General features: G+C 40.5%; 1 protein-coding gene across 3 annotated transcripts in view; it reads right to left on the bottom strand.

The window, feature by feature from the left end:
- LOC122982834 (thymocyte selection-associated high mobility group box protein TOX-like) overlaps positions 1–16,948 on the bottom strand; it is an 82,049-nt gene that overhangs the window by 37,684 nt on the left and 27,417 nt on the right. For 2 of the 3 annotated variants that reach the window (XM_044352410.1, XM_044352409.1), the window contains exons 2-3: positions 15,317–15,409; positions 7,064–7,123 (exon numbers count right to left, since the gene is read on the bottom strand). In XM_044352410.1, coding sequence (XP_044208345.1) covers positions 7,064–7,123; positions 15,317–15,409 — 153 coding nt within the window. The remainder of the gene's footprint in view (positions 1–7,063; positions 7,124–15,316; positions 15,410–16,948) is intronic. The other variant, XM_044352411.1, reaches the window with a different exon arrangement.

The raw sequence follows: 16,948 nt of genomic DNA on the forward strand, positions 1-16,948 counted from the left end.
CCAGGGTGTACTGAGGTGTCTCTGACTCAGAGAGAAAGCGAATGGGAGAGAGAGACATACAGAGAAAGAGAGAGAAAAAGAGAGGGAGGGGGATGGTATGGGGGACATCAGCTGGTCACACAGGCCAAACAACATCTGGGCTTAATGGTTGGTTGACAAAACATTATCACGTCACGTCATATCACTTGTAACAGAATTACGCTTCTTTCTTTTTCTGGTTATAAAGGTAGAGATTCTGGGAAATATTCTTATTCTTTTCCTTGCTGAGAATTAGATGAAAGGATAGATACTAATCTCATGTCTGTGCCAATGCTATATTTGACGCTACAGCTAGTAGCTAGGCAGCTTAGCTTAACAAATGAGATATAACGTGTTAAGTAGCGAGGCCTATAGTTGTTGGTAACCAGATTTTTTTCTTAGGCTAGCCTTCTCCCTCCTGCTTTCAGTTTTTATTCTAAACTAAGCTAACCGCCTCCAGGCTCCAGCTTCAACGAACAGACACGAGAGTGATATAGCGCTTTTCATTTAACTCTTAGCAAGAAAGCGAATAAGCAAGTTGGGCTCAAACTATTCCTTTGAGTATTTCTCACTTTATTTTTGTTTTCAAAACTATGCTGTAAATTCTTATCCTTAATTTAATCAGATTAACTCATCTTTTATTATTAACTCAGTGTAATTAGAAGTTTGTCAGTTTCAAGGCATTTCAATTTAAATTGTCAAGTCATTACATTCAGAACCATTTCAGGACTTCATCATAAGTTTAAGTCCTGTAACTTAAATGATGAAATGACTAAATGTTAAACTGATCGTTCACTTATTCATCAAATTAAGTTGTTTAGAAACACTGTTATCTAATCAGCGCACTTCCCAGCATGTGTTATATTTTGGTTAAACTTCTGCAGTGAGCCTTACTTTTTATTAAATCTAAGAAAGTTGCGTGATGCAATCTTTTTATGCGCGTGTCACGTCTTCTATCGCATCAAAATGAAGATATAAACTTCAACCACTACCCAAAGTCTTATCTTTTTTAAGATATTGGCCTGCCTCACTCACAGATTCTACATTCATTGATTGGCACAGCAATAGCTGCAATGAGCAGTGTGGTGTAAGGGATTAGACTCGAAACTGCCTTATGAGAGTAAAAATAAATACTACTGGAAATCACTTTACTGAAAATTTAAGGAAGCCAAGAAACTAATTTTCATGGTGAAACTAAATTATTTCATTTAATGTGGTTTGTATCATTACTTTCTAATGTTTTGATTTTAAATGTTATAATGTTTATAATTTACTCTGTTTGTGTGTATGTTTTGTTCACATCTTTTTTGATCAGGACATAATGCTAATAAAGCTTAACTGAACTGACCTGAAGTGAACTGAGAATGACAAAGGTTGTAGGAATTTGTGTATATGAAGTTTAGTTGACATGTGTGAGATCCATACATTTTCTGGAGAAAGGAGTTGGATGGGTGAACGTCGGTGAAATAACAGAGAAAGAAGGAGACAGTTTGAGGGAGTGTCAGAGTTAAGAAATTCACAAAAATAAACCGAGAGAACTGCAGAATGAAATAGACAGAAAGAGAAAGACGAGAACAAAGAGAGAGAGCCAGCATCCAACAAGTGAGGTTTCTATTCTAATCTCGACCATCAGCCACTGTTCTCTTGCAGCCGGCCAAATCGATAGAGACGCACGGCACAGCACGACACCTGAAAGCAGAAAACACAGAGGCACAAACAGGCCGAAACTTGCTACTTCTCCGAAGACCAGTGGCCCCTGCGCTTCCTCTGCTGCAAAGGAACACGATGCAACAAGTGCAACACAAGAGAGGAAGAGACATGCAAAAAAAAAAAAAAACCCAACAAAAAACAAAAAACTTGCCGCTGGCTTGTTTTCTCTTTCAAGCTCCTTCTCTAACCAGCTATTTCTCTAAATCTTTAATTTTCCTTAATGTATCGTATGCACATATACACACATGAACATACATCCACACAGACTGACTGATTATAGGGTGAGAAGAAGCCAGCCAAAACACACAAAAATATATATGGAGGTACAAGTCTGCACAAACACTCAAGCAGATCAAGCCAGATATGAATCCAAGGAACAGTTATTGTCCATTATACAAAATTAGAATATGTGTGGGCGTGGTTGGAGGCAGCCATTTTGGTTTGGCTGTGATCACTCTTCATGCAGCTATTATAGTGTTGCAAAAATATACACTGCAATCAGCATTATTTCAAATGCATGCGAGTGATAATCAGACTGGAGTGAGCAGTTTTTGGGTTCAGAAGGGGGTTTATTTTGCCCTCAATAGTGGCTGACGTGTCATTTGCGTCATTTTCAGTCGACACAGAAGTTGCAATAGCTAGGAGCATGTTGATTTAAGAATTGTTATTTCTGTAAGTCGAATTACAACAACACAGGAAGATGATGTCCCCGTTTTTAATTCCACCTATAAAGCTCTGATTGGCTTCATTGTTTTTCAGACTAGGGAAAGAGATGAGCACAACACCAGACTTATTCGATTCGCTGAAAAAAATCTGAGATGTGGGCAGCGTTTCAGAGGCCTGAAATCAGGCAATTCAAAACTCTGCATTGCTCATTTTCAGTCAATCAGGATAATTGAGATGTTTAATAATTTTTAATTCAACAAACTGTCCCCTTATTAGCTTTGTGTGTGGGCAGACAAAAACAACACTGATCAACAAATAACCTGCCCACACTTTTGCATATAGGCCTGAAACCTCAGCAGATGAACCAAATGGAAAACATCAACATCATCAAAACGTCTGGGAGCTCCATATGTGCAGCTTATATTCCTGTCATGTACAGAAACCATACAGTATTCAAAGCCTTGAAAACATCTTGTTTGAATGGACAGATTGTGTCCAAGCATACAGTAAACGGCCCCTTTAAAGCTGTTTCTGATTAGCGGTTTTCTCTTTTTAAAAGCCCAGAGATGTTATGTGTAATGCAATCTCCTGGCTGTGTCAAACTGCTACCTCAGTGCGTACGCTGTGGAAGACCCCAGACATGCAAACAAAGGAGCCTCTGTTCTGGCTACATGCACCTTTTTCACAGGCACACATCATGTTAAGGCTCGGCTGGGCATCTTAACGCAGTGTTAAAACTTGTATAAAGGCATATGGGCTCCATCTTTCATAATATGTTTGAGTAAGACCATTGTGAAGGTGTCTCTCTGTATCTCTGAGCATTTTCATCAGAAATAAGAAGAATTAAAGTTTTGTATTCATACAGAATTGTAAAAATGTTACTGCCTTGCACCTTAGCATCATGTTCTTTTACAAATATAGCTAGGGAATACTCAAATGATAATAAAAATGAGGAACATGAAAAACACCCAAAAAAACAACATATACATGCTGGGGTGTAGACATGTATTCAGCATATTTATTAGACAGTAATCATCATTTCAAATTGATGCAGAAAATGATTCCATATTTGAACCTCTAATTTGTCTGATTTATCTTCAAAACCAAGCCACATGTAACAAACCAGTGCACTGCTAATGCATACAATTAAGCATCAATTAAGAAATGATTGACTCACATGCACAGCAAGTAGTCAGATTGATGAATCTTTCATGACACATAAAGAAAATGCAGACATCCCCTGGATGCGGTGGCTTTGAAGGTATTTATAGGTTAACCTCTTTAGACCCTTCAGCGGTTAATCATTGTATGTATCCAAGTACTGTTCAGATCCACAGAAATTATGTGTTCTGGTCAACACCACAGGACATCCCAAATTACAAGGAAACATGTATAGAATTATGCACAAGACAACTAGAATGTAATGATTTGGCCATAAAAAGATATCTAAATTATAAGCCTCTATAGCAACTGAATGGAAATTTTAAGTTAAAACACAGGACTGCCAAGATATTGTGCCAAGATATTGTCAACATCAATTCAAACCACTAAGTTATTTGTCACTCTAGTGTTTTATGTTTCCCTAAATCCTATTTTTAAATCAGTCACTAGGTTAACACTTGTGCTCAGTGCGCTACACAACTTTAAACTTCTGAGCAAAGGCATACATCCTCCCTCTTTGAAATTTCAAATTCAATCTGCTGCATTAAAGGATCGGACGCCAAACAGTGAACTCTGTGTTTGGGGGTCTATTCAGAACTGGTGTGTAAGCTTCCATTTGACGCCACTGACAGAGCATCAACTGCAACTGACATGTTTGAGAAGACCAAATTGCCTTATCCACTAAGAAGGTATTTGTTGACACAACACTGCAAACCTGGAGTGGGTGTCGATGATTGACACATGACCGCCGCAGTAGAGAAACTACAAAGCTGGACATTTATCCCAATTAGCACACACCCATGTATGCATGCAAAGTGACATAATTAGGGCAGACTGGGAAATGTGGCTAACAACGATGGACCCCGTGTCTGTGATGTGTGCTATAAGTAGACAATAAGCTGTTAAAGCTCCCACTCGACCCCTCATTATAGTCACTCAATCCCAACATCAAAGGAAAGACAACCTTATAGCTATAGGATGACGGTGTCTGTGTGTGTGTGAGGGTTTATGAGAGTATGTGTACGTATGTATGGTTTTATGAGCATATGTGTGTGTGTGTTTATATGCATGTACATATGTTCTTGTTGGTCTATCTTTGCAAGGACCAATTTAGGTTTTACACCCTGAGACTAAGCACATTTTTGGAAAGTGAGGACATTTTGGCTGGTTTTCACTTTTTCAAAGGACTGTTTCAGGGTAAGACTTGGTTTTAGGGTGAAGGTTATAATTAGGTTTCTGTTAAAGGGTCAGTTTACAGAAATTAGAAGATAGCTCCAGTGAAAACCGTTTAAAACAACGTCTGTGGATTATTCAGAGTGACAAGGAAATTGTTTGGCTTTCTCAAACATCATTTTTGACATTTAGAGTACCACATATGTAATTCCTCCTCATTGTATTGGGTTGGTAGCAGAAATTTCACAGTCAGATATCTCAAAATATCACCACATAAACCCAAAACTATGTGTACAGCAAGACACCACTAAGAGAAAGTAAGAAAATATGGGTTTTTTTGTAATTTGGGTGAAATTACCCTCTAATTTCAAGGTTGGGGTTATGTAGTCATGATGGTGAAGGTTACTGTCTAGCTTCACTTCACTGAGCTAGTGAGCGCATTATGCCAACGTGAGTCCTCACAAGTATAAGAGTGTAAACACACGTGTGTGTTTGGACAGTATGTGAATGAAACAGGATGTCTTCTTGTGCTTATGACTTATGAATAAAACTGTGTCAGAGAATGTGTCACTTCCTATTACAATATATATGTGTGTGGCTTTGTGTGTGAGTGTGTGCGCGTGCCCCGGCGCCTTCAGCCTCCTGGCCTTGTCCCATGACTCTCTGACAGTAACAGTATTTGGCGAGGTGCTAATTGACGAGAAGGCTCCACCTCGTCGTGTTTTGTCAGAACATGAAGGCCTCGCTGCTGGATCAACAAATCCTGGATCTCCAAATTCTGCCATATGTCCAGCCATGTGTTGCCATGTACCAGCTGGGAGCACTCAGCACCGCGCCTGTCTAACTCACTGACTGTGTGACACTGTTCCTGACTGGGACCTGAGTTTCAATGAGCTCTGGGATGGTGAAATGTTGCTGCTAGTCTAACTGCGAATGACCTGTCTATCTCAGTGGGTCGACATGGCACTAACACTGTCAGAGTTTATGGTTTAATCCCTCTGATGTTAAAGACGTATGATATGTACTTTGGATGAAATCATCTATCAAATGGCATATGTTTTGTGGAGGTTAAAGAGATACTTTGACTTATGAGGAATTAAATGTTTTTTCCTACTTAGTAAGAGTGGGACAAACTCATAGATGCCTCCGATCAGGGATCCAAGGCTACCCATAGTGATCCCTGATTTACTGATATTTGAATCTGATCAATTTGTTGCTGCTTTTTAGATTTTTGGAGAAATCTCCAACATGAGACCTTAGAAAAGACACCACTTTTTCCTCATGTCATATTATCTACATTATTTTCCAAGTTGTACTTGAGATCTTAAGAGATCAAATTATCTAACAAGAAGCCCATTTCTACATGTACCCCATACGACAGCTGAGATCCACCTTGTTGGGTCTCAAAACTGGAACAGACGCTGTGAAGCAAGAGCCAAAAACTGTTTGAAAAGTGATTCTAACATACTGAGTTATTCTGTGGACTTGTGAGACTGAAACATTTTAAGAAAAAGGGTTCTGTTTCCATCAGTCCTACCACAACCCATGTGGGGCGAGGCAGTAAGATAAACAGCCTCAGAGGACTGTTAATCAGATCAGAAAACACCTTTTGAATGATGTGAATTTATTTGCCTTACAGTTGTGTCTTCTGGTATGTAAATCTAAAGACTTCCGACTGTCTCATTTCTAGTGACTGTTGGCCGGTTATGACAGTGATTATGGAATTATTTCTGCTGGAGACATAAGAAATTAGATTATGTCCAATATTCAGTCCAGTTCACACGCATCCACAGTCACTGCAGCAAAAAGACTGGTTACAAATGATAATTTAGTTGTTATGATTTTGTTAATATGTGTCTTGTCTTCAAACTTAACACCAAGCTGATGCGAACAAAGACAAGACGACTTTGAAGCAGGCTAAATTTTCAGATTTTCACTGATTTTAGTTTACTACTGAGGCTGAGATAATTTAGACATGTCATACCCACAACAGTTAATAATGACAGTTAAAGTGTTATTAACTGTTTTAAAGTGACCATACACCACTGTGACTTGTGTTTTCCACTCACACTAGCTTGTAAAATTTTCCAAAAACTGTCTCCATTTATAACCAACCCTGTCTTCAGTTAATGAGCACCTTTACTGACAAATATATACATTCAGTTTTTCCCAACATTTACCAGAACATATGATGCTATAAACTCTTCTTGTTAAATTCTGATGCCTACAATCCTGAAGCTAAAAATACAACAGTTCGTCATACATTTATTCATACAAGTTTGTGGGGTTTATAGGAAGAGGTGGGCTATAGGTATATAGAGGTGGGCTGTCTTACCTGGTTTGGCGACCGAAACTCTTGGTTATTGTCATTCATGTACATGTTGTCACCATCAAACTGTGGAAAGAAACAGAAAGAGAAATAAACATTTTATGCAAGAGGAGTTTTGAAGAAAAGAAATTGGGGGCCAGGGAGGAGGTGCGAAGAGGAAAAGCTCTTTACGGGTGGCCTGAAGTGTGAGACTAATGACTTTGTCACTTTGGTTAAACCTCGTGGTGGCATGGCAGCGTGGGTAATTACTGTTCGTCAGCGGGCCGGTAATTAGGCTACATGAGCACAGTGACGAGAGATGGGCTTTTCCCTGTGGGCTCTGCTGTGTGTGAGAGAGAATGACTGTGAATGAATCTATGAGTGCATACAGTAGTAAAGCGTGTGTGTGTGTGTGTGTGTGCTGTACTATGAAGGCATGCTGTGTCTTCAACATTGAGCTAATCAGGCATTGAAAGATCACTTGCTGCAGGTGCCAAAACACTGTTTGACACAGGGTTAGGACTCACATAACAACAAATGACCCCTGACCCCCAAAGGTGCTGGGAAACAACACCAGGTCACCAGTTGAGCACAACATGCAACATGCTAGCTCTTACGTCTAATGTGTTGGGGAACTAAATCCCTGAAGAATTCCTGAAGATCAGTTGTGAGTGGGTTACCAATGAAGAAAAAAGCAACACACATTCTGTTTTTAGCTGCAGAGAAAATGAGATTCTGCCCAACAAACAGCTCAGTAACTGAACCTGTGCAGTGTCAAGGTGACTGAGAAACTGCTACAATGTTAAGAAGCGCCGTATTGTGAAATGCCCTTGGCTTCCAAAGGCATCAAGCTTTGTCATAACACGCTTGCAGCAAATGGAACAAACCTTGACTGGACTAGATAATAACGCTCATGAACACACACACACAAAGCAACCCAACGTGTCAAATAAAGCCCCCTTTTTGTTTGTTGACTGAGGTCACTCTTTGTAATATAAATGCGCAAAAGACTCGGGAACAGACAGCAGAGACAACATGATCAAACTAGACAGCATTCCATGTCAAATTCCTCAGATCTGAAGATACGGGGGGCCCGTTTCATTTGGGGTAGTCTGCTCGGTGCCTACAGAAAAAGCTACCAAAAGGCTTGAAAGATAAACACATGCTGGATATGAGTGAACACAAATGGATCATAAGATATACCTGCTTAAAACAATGCCCAACTAGGTAGACTAATGGACGGAAATGGGCAGAATTCCTGGGGGTGAAATCTAATATCTAGACTGGTAGACAGGAAAGTCGAAGTAGCTAAATGAGCATGTGAGTGGTGAGAAAGAGAAATTACTGTACATTATTGCAGGAGAAAGGCTGGGGGAATGAACGCCTGCCTCAGGGCAATGGTTGGTTAACGATGCATATCATGGAAGCCCTTGTGAGGATTCACTTGGTTATTCTAATGATTACATTTACATTCAACCACATACGCAAACACAAAACTGAGACAAGTGCTGCATATACGCTGCATTTAAGCCTCATTCACTCACATGATTAATCTAAACGCCAATGCACTAGCAGTGAAAACTGCAACGTTTATTTCAAGTGAATGCTGACTAATTGTTCGGTGCTACATGCTGGAGATAAAGACGCTACTTTGCTTAATGAAGCACGGTGGCGTCTATCACCTGACTAGTGATAGAGAAGTGACTGTAGCTCACGGAGAGGGTCAAAGTGATGTTGACCGTGGTGACATTTCTGCAATAAACTCTTTCTTTCCTCACATGAAAGCCTCTTGTCCTCGCCTAACTGAGCAATTTCATTCCATTGAAATCCACTTCGATATCACTGGTGACGTAAAGCCATTCTGAGAGGTTCTTTAGGATAAGATTCTCTCGAGTGAAAAGAGAACACAGTCAATGAATAACACCATTTTTAACCACAAAACACTGCCAGATCTTGTATTTCAGCTCATTTTGAAAACTGAATTCTTCGAGTGTAAAGCCTTATTGGGTTTCTTTCAGCTCCAAAGGAAGAAAATTAAGTCAGACAATTCTCATTTCCACAAATTACATCTGCAATATAATATTCACCAAAAAGGCCAAAGACAGCCTAGAAAGGTCAGCCATTTTGTGCTGCAACATGGCTGCCCCTATATTGCAATGTAAAGCTGTTTCCCCCTGCTCTTCTCTCGATAGCTCTCCTTTGCACTGCCACGCTCTACCACTTAAAATGCCAATTTATCCTCGGCTCAATGCTATCAGCTCTGCCATTACTCCACATTTACTGCAGAAATCATCTTCTCTTTCTCTGTTGTTCCCCTTCTTTTCATTTTCTCCCTCTTCTTCTTTTCTCTCACTCTCTCTTTCTCATTCACTCTTTTTCACTTCTTTCCCCATCTATTTTCCCTCCTTGCTCCTTTCTCCCTCCTCTCTTCACTTTGCCTTATGCTCTCATCGTCCCCATCTCTCTCCGTGTTACAACCTCCCTTTACTTCTCTATCTCCCCCCTTACCCTCTTTCCCCCTCTTCCCTGTCTTTCTTCAGTGGGCCTTGGCATCGCTTTCTCATCGGCAGTCTAATTGGGCATTCTGCCTGAGACAAGGGCCTCATTAAGCAGTAATTACACACATGTTGTTTTCGGCAAACATCTCTATTTGGATTGCTTTGCATGGTAATTGTTCAGCAGGGACCACTGCTCGCGATGTTTCCCTCCATGACACACGTGGTGCTGGGAGAGAGGAATAAAAACGTGGAGAAGAAGGATAGAGAGGCAGGGAAGGGCAGAGAGAGAGAAGGGGGGATGTGAGAATAGAGAAAAATAATAATAGGCTGCGGAAAAGAGAGACAAACTGAGAAATAAAGAATGCATACATGAGAGAGAAGGAGGATAAGAGTAACAGGGAAGAAGAAAAGAGACAGACTAGAAGGATGAAGGCAATGCTGAGGCAGTAAATGGAGAAAGATAATGAATAAATGACAAAGAAAGAGGGAGACATATTCGGTGTGAGAAGAAAATGAGGTGGAAAGGTAGAGAGAGAATGAAAAAGACACAGAGAATGAGTAAATGAGGAAGAAAAGTGAGAAAGTAAAGACAGTAAAAGAGAGAGAGACAGAGAGAGGGAGTCCCAGAACTAGGTCATGCCTCGCAATCATCGACAAAGCTGAGTGTTTCAAAAATAATGAAGCCACAAGGTGGAAGTAATGCTAACTAGCATATCCAGGGAAAACATGTAATATTTACACAGTGCTAATGGTGCAACACAATGCTGGGATCTTTTCATCTTGGAGTGCATCGGTGAGACAGTGGATGGCAGGATTGGAGCCGAAATTACCGACTCCACTGAAGATTGTTTTTGATTGATGGACAATTCATATAAGCTCCTCATAAAGCCTTCTAGGCAACATCTGTTTGTGAAGGGGGTGGGGCAGAGATGAAGTGCGTGTGTGCATGTGTAATGCCATAACTGTCCAGTCATTAGAGAGAAAAATAACCCACAATTTAAAAAAAAAAAAATCATTTTGAGAGCTAAAAAAACAATTATCTAGGAAGAAAAAAACTTGAAAAACTGGAGAAAACACAGTTCTACTTTGCTGTGCATTTCCTCTACATTTCAAAGGGGAATGTTGTACTTTTTACATCACTACTTTTAACAGCTATAGTTATTTTACTGCTGATTTACATACAATATACTGTATATGATCATAAAACATGATGCATTGTTAAAGATGGAATTACTCAATAGTATAAAGTAGTTTAAAAACCACACTGACCAGCTGCAACAATAACATCCTGCTTATAACTAAATGCATAATAATCCAATTATAATATATTATTCAGAAAGGGTGTAACAGTACTTCCTTTAGTTAAGTAAATGATTTCATTATATCTTCCACCACCAGACTTTACTGCCATATCATATACAACAGGGCAGTGCATGTAGCTGAGTAGAATTTTAGTTTTAACCCAATCTACATTAAAGTAGATCATTGTAAAAGTGTAAAAAAAAATACAGTATCACACTTAACTAACCAACCACAACAAACTTTTAGAACTTTTCAATTTATAAAAGGGAATCTATAAGCAGAATGTGTAATACTTGTGACTTTAAAAGCCTTTGCCAGTACACCAAGTCTCTAAAAATAATTCTCTCACCGAGCGGAATTAATAAGCCCAGAACAGTACACAGCCATTCTGTGAAGAAAGGGGTGTGGTGGTGGTGGTGGTGGTGGTGGGAGGGGGGGGGGGGGGGACGACTCATGCAATATGTATGCCTGTTTGAGCACCCTTCTTCCTCATCTTCCCCCTCTTCTCTTTATTTCTCCTTTTTTTTACATCTCTCTCTCCTTCTTCCTCTGTTCAATTAAGCTGTAGGAGAGACCTAACAAACCCCAACCTGAGACAATGTGCCACTGAATTTTTATGTTGCCCAACTTGTCACTGCTGGTTCAAAGCCAGACGAGAGGATGAGACAGACAGACAGACAGACAGACACACTTGTGTGCACGCAAACACATATACACGCACTTTAAAACAGGGGAAGAGTGAAAAAACAAAGGGGATGAGAGGCAAAAAGAGACAGAGAGAAAGAAAAAGAGAAAGAAAAAACGAAAGAAAGAATGAAACGAGGCAGTGGTGGATAGATTTTCAGAGTTGCATGGGAGGAGGAGAGAGAAAGAGAGTGACTATAGTAACAATTCTGGTGTTGCACCACGCCCCAAGCAAACAATGAACATGGGCAAACAATGAACATGGCACACACACTGACACACGCACACATACACACAAACAGACACACACACACACACACACACACACACACACAAAGCCCATAAAAAGCGCAGCCTGTGGCCATGGCGACACATGCTCTGTTGTCGTTAGATAAGGGAAACAGGGCCTCTTCCTGGGTGTGAGAGTTTGATCCGACACACAATACACACACACACACGCAATACGCATGCACGTGCTTGCACACTCAACTGCAGCAGCACTGGGGTCACATCCACCAACGCCCGGCATCTTATGTATCCTCACCTTTATCAGCTGCATAGTTCATTTTCATATGCAAAACTCAGGCTATGTTTATCTGGATATGCTGTGCTCCGGTCAGCAGACCATATATACAGTCTGATCGGATGTCAACAAGATATACGGAGTAGCTCTCCGGACCTTGCAGTGGGATTTTGATGGAATTCACTGGCCTTGTGCCACTCTAGAAAGTATTTAGTTTGTTGCATGTTGCATTCCCTTAAAGGATTGTTTCAAAAGTGTTAAAAGACAAACTTTATTACCTCTCTGATTGCTGATGCTCTTAAAGAAATATTTTGTTTTGTGGTCAGTTTATCTTGTGATCCATCAGCTCAGATCTAACGAGCATCAGCTCTGTTTGCTATGATTAGGTCTAAAGCATTCCACAGAGAAACAATACACAAACACACAGCGCCCTTCCCATCAGAAACAGCTTGAAAAAAGCTTTTTCACAAAAGACATAATACAGGTTCCAACCGCTTCCGACTCCACCTATACCTTGTGATGTGTAAAAATAAAAAAAGGCAGGCTGCAGCTCTCATTCATCCAGTTTCTGTTGCAGTGAAGCAACCACAAAATAGAACGAACAGTCAACAGCAGAGATGGTGAGAGATGGGAGGGGAGATTGAGGAGAAAGGTAGTGTGTTTGTGTGTTTGTGTGTGTGTGTGTGTGTGTGTGTGTGTGTGTGTGTGTGTATGTGTGTGTGTGTGTGTGTGTGTGTGTGTGTGTGTGTGTGTGTGTGTGTGTGTGTGTGTGTGTGTGTAGAGGGAGGGAGGCCAGGTGGGGTGGTGCTAAATAAGGTTTTGTTTCCACTGTGAACTCAGGTTCACTGTGAGTTAATGAGTTCACAACAGGATAAATCTAGATGCTGATGGCAGCGCATGACAGCTCAAACTGTTTTAGCAGAAATCACAGGTCCATAACTTTAAGAATGTTTATAATTTTTCTCTGTCTCGTTTAATTTTTGACTTATCTATCATTTTAAACTCAAAATAATTTCCTTAAGCAATTATTTAATTTCTGTGAATGATATGATTCATGTTCCAAATGGAGGGCCTCAAAGCAAAGCAAACAGCCAAAACATTATTAATGCAGGATGCCGTGTACAATTTAAGCTTAAAATGAATAATGTGGCTCCAAATGGCAATAACAAGAAAGGGTTTGAAAATTAGAAACTCAGGAATCAGACAACATGGTGTCAGTAAACAGCACACAGCTGGCTCATGTTTACCAACCTACAGAGTCTGTGATTGTTTCATACAAAAATATGCCAGATGGAAAATATCTACAGTATCACTGTGTCACTGCTTTCGAGGCGACAAAGTATTTCACTTTTAATTTCTATCCATTATAGGTGATGATTTGGATTTTACTGAGGCAAACATCTCAGTTGTTGCATCCACATTTTTTAAATGTATTTAAGTTCAATAGTCAGATGTACTTTTGTATAAAAACCTGAGTGCGGCTTTAGGTCAAAGTTTGTTTGCCCATTAGCCTCTTTGAATGAAACATGGCTGCACTGTCTCTCAAAGAGGTACAGGTATGTCAACATGGCTCGATTGTATATCTTCAGTATAATCAGTCTGTGCAGTAAATAGAATAGAGTGCAAAAGAGGTCACAACCATGGAGTGCGCCACGTGCGAACACATGTGCAAAGGTATAACAGAAAAAAAAAAAGTCAGACCAAAGTGCCACCCACACAGCCTCCCTCATCCTGCCGCGGTGGCCTTCAACGGCCTGCCTGCTAACCAGTGCTGGGAAACACCTTCTTAGCATCCAGCACAGTAGCATCACATACAATTAGCAGCTAGCCCCAGCAGGTGTAATAGTGCTATACTTAACAACATGGTCGCTACTAGGAGGAAAGTAGTTATCCCACCAGTCTACCTGACACTTAGACTGTCTGGGGTGAGAATGTGTGTGTGTATTTGCACTCTGTGTGTACAATATGTGCGTCTGTACAGTACGTGCATGTAAGTGCATCTATGTCAGTGAGGTTTCTCTGGCAGCAGGAGAGGATGCAGAGCACAAGCCACTTTTAACTGACTGGGGTAAACAGCGATGAGAGAAGATAAAGGGCAATGTGAATGTCACATTACCCCAGCCCTTTGCCTTTGCTCACCGCAGCATCAGATAACTGCAGCAGGAAAAAAAAGTCTGGTTTCCTCTAGCATATAATTGGTTATCTTATTGCAATCTACTGCTCTCTTGCCTCTGCACAGAATAAAGTATGAAAAAGCAAAGGGAGAAGAAGAAGAAAAAAAGCTGAAGTTTGACTGTTCTGGCAGTGACAAAAATAAATTATTACGAGCATAAGAAACTATCTATTTCCATGGATGTCTTTGTTGGTTTGGATCTCCATGCAACAACATGGCTCTTGCATCAACACAGCATGGACTTAAACATGCAGCATAGGACATTCATATAGATATAGAAGGTGTGAAAGATGTTTTGTGATTGTTTGCATGACTGTTATGATAATCTGGTTTCAGTGTGTTCACTTTCAAACAGAAAATAATTATATCACCAGTAATTTCTGCACAGATATTAACACTAAAACACTTTACTAAATAGGAAATTATGCTCTATCATTACCTGCAATAACAGATTATCAGTGCAGTTTTAAAAAAAGATATGAAATTAACAGGGAATAATATTGCAACATCTTATTCAGATTGCAGGCTGCCTAAAGAAAGATCTATGTGTCATATGTTGAGCATTAAAATAAATGATATATTTTTAATCATTAATTAAAAATGTTGTTAAAGATTAACTCTAAAGATGTCAAAGGTGCTTTCAGATTCAGACTTAATTTGTTTCTATGGATGCCCACACAGTGTGACCCGACTGTAACAGCTACAGAGGCGTATTTCGCACCTTTGCATGTTTTCACACATATGCTGCTGCAATTAAGAAGCATAACTCCCAACATCATCTGTAAATTCCGGTAAGTGTCCTTTTTTTGAATGCAAAAATATGCAATATATATATAGCACTATGTGGTGCAACTTTTTCTAGTATACTCCCACATGTGTGTACACAGCATGTACCATCTGTGCATGTGTGTGTTCTTGTTGGGGATTTTATGAGTTTATCTAAATGTCTGGCCGTGATCAGAAATTTCATTACAACTTTAGATATTCCCTGTTTGGAGCCTCCACAATATCATCGGGCCCAGGTCAGTACCTTGAGGTACATCTTTCCAAATAAATTGACCAGCACAAACAGAACCAGGGGCTTAGCTACTGTGTCTCACCACTGCAGTGGGCAGTCTTTTCCTAGCTGGATTGATGCCTGGAGGGGGGGCAGTATGGAGCCTAACCCCTCGTTCACCCACACTGTACCGGGCCTGTGGTTAGAGAGAGACACAGCAGGGAGAGAAAGAGAAGAGACAGAGAAGACAAAAGTGGGGAAGGAAACGAGATGGCGGGGCTTTAGTTTGCGAGGTACAAGCAGGGCATTTGTAAAGGAACATGTCAAGGGCCCCCCCTCCCTTGTGAACCTTTCCCTCCTCCTCCCTTGCTCCGGTTGCTCTGCTCTTCCCAACACACGCGTGCAGGGGGAGGAGTAATGACATGAGACTTACACAGTGACTCTACGCAGCAGCGTGCTAGGGGAAGAATGGAGGTTAATGAGCTGACATCCCCTCCACCCTGAACACGCCTCCTCCCCATGCCCACCTCCCTACTCTTTTACACACACTGACAAGCATATACACAAACCCCCTACAAGACAGTGGGGCTGAGTGCTGGCACTGAGCCAAGGATCTAGAGACTAAAGGAGTATCATGGAGCAATGAGTGGATTTACACTGTCTCCATGTACAGTATATACAGCTCACAGCGATCCTCCGATTATGGACAACTGTGTGAGTAATCTAATACAACGTAAATTATAAATATGACCTGCAAACATCAGCTCGTGTAATCAAGGGGACATAACATGGTAATATTAAGTGAAACAAGACTACCGGTCTATAGCCACATTAGCATGAGGCTGCAATGCTCATTACACACCAGAGGTCAACATGTGGGGCAAAAAATTAGTTTGCAATGGCTGTGTTTTCACCTACTGTAGATTAAAAGGGTTCATTCTCTGAACAGAAGCAACTTCTCATAGGCTGAGGCTGACTGCAATTTGCTCATTAACTTTGAGGTATCTCGTCGTCAACTGAAGTGTTGGAGAAGTGGAACTTTTGATGTGCTGGTGGCACTAGATGACAAGTCAGAGAATCACCAAAGTCATTAGGATTCATCCTCTGGGAAATATGAATATCTTTGCAAGTGTCATTCCATCTAATATTCAGTCTTGACAAAAGAGAGATGGATCAACCTACTCGCATTGTCGCCCCTAGAGTTATGCCACAAGCAAAGCTAAAAACACTGTCCAACCACAAGTGTCAGCATCTTACAAAACAGTACACAATTATATATAACTGACTTGCTTAGGACAAACACCTCTTGTGCCCCAACCACAGACCACTTACTAAACACATCATGCTATTATAGCACATACAGTGTTGTGAATAACTGATCAGACAGTCAGATGCTCCCACATTTCTAGGTTGTCACGTGGTGTGGTGTGGGTGTATAAGATGTTAAATAAAACCTCAGTGGCCTTTAGGTTGCATCACCGGAAAACCAACATATCAAGGTGACAATTTTTAACAGATAACATCTTAACTGAGGCACGCACAGATATAAATAAAAGACAGAGGTAAAAACCTATGGGGCTTCGACAAAAAGCTTCAGCAGATACAAACTTAGCTGAATGCAAGTTCACGTTAACAAATTACATTTGCAAAACCCTGTCTGAGGTTACATAAACAGATGTAGGTGCACTCATCACTGACATGAGGCAGATTTGTTTGCCAGTGAGATCTCAGGACT

The sequence above is a fragment of the Thunnus albacares genome, chromosome 5 (genome assembly GCF_914725855.1).
Source record: "Thunnus albacares chromosome 5, fThuAlb1.1, whole genome shotgun sequence".
In the NCBI taxonomy this organism is placed as follows: Eukaryota; Metazoa; Chordata; class Actinopteri; order Scombriformes; family Scombridae; genus Thunnus; species Thunnus albacares.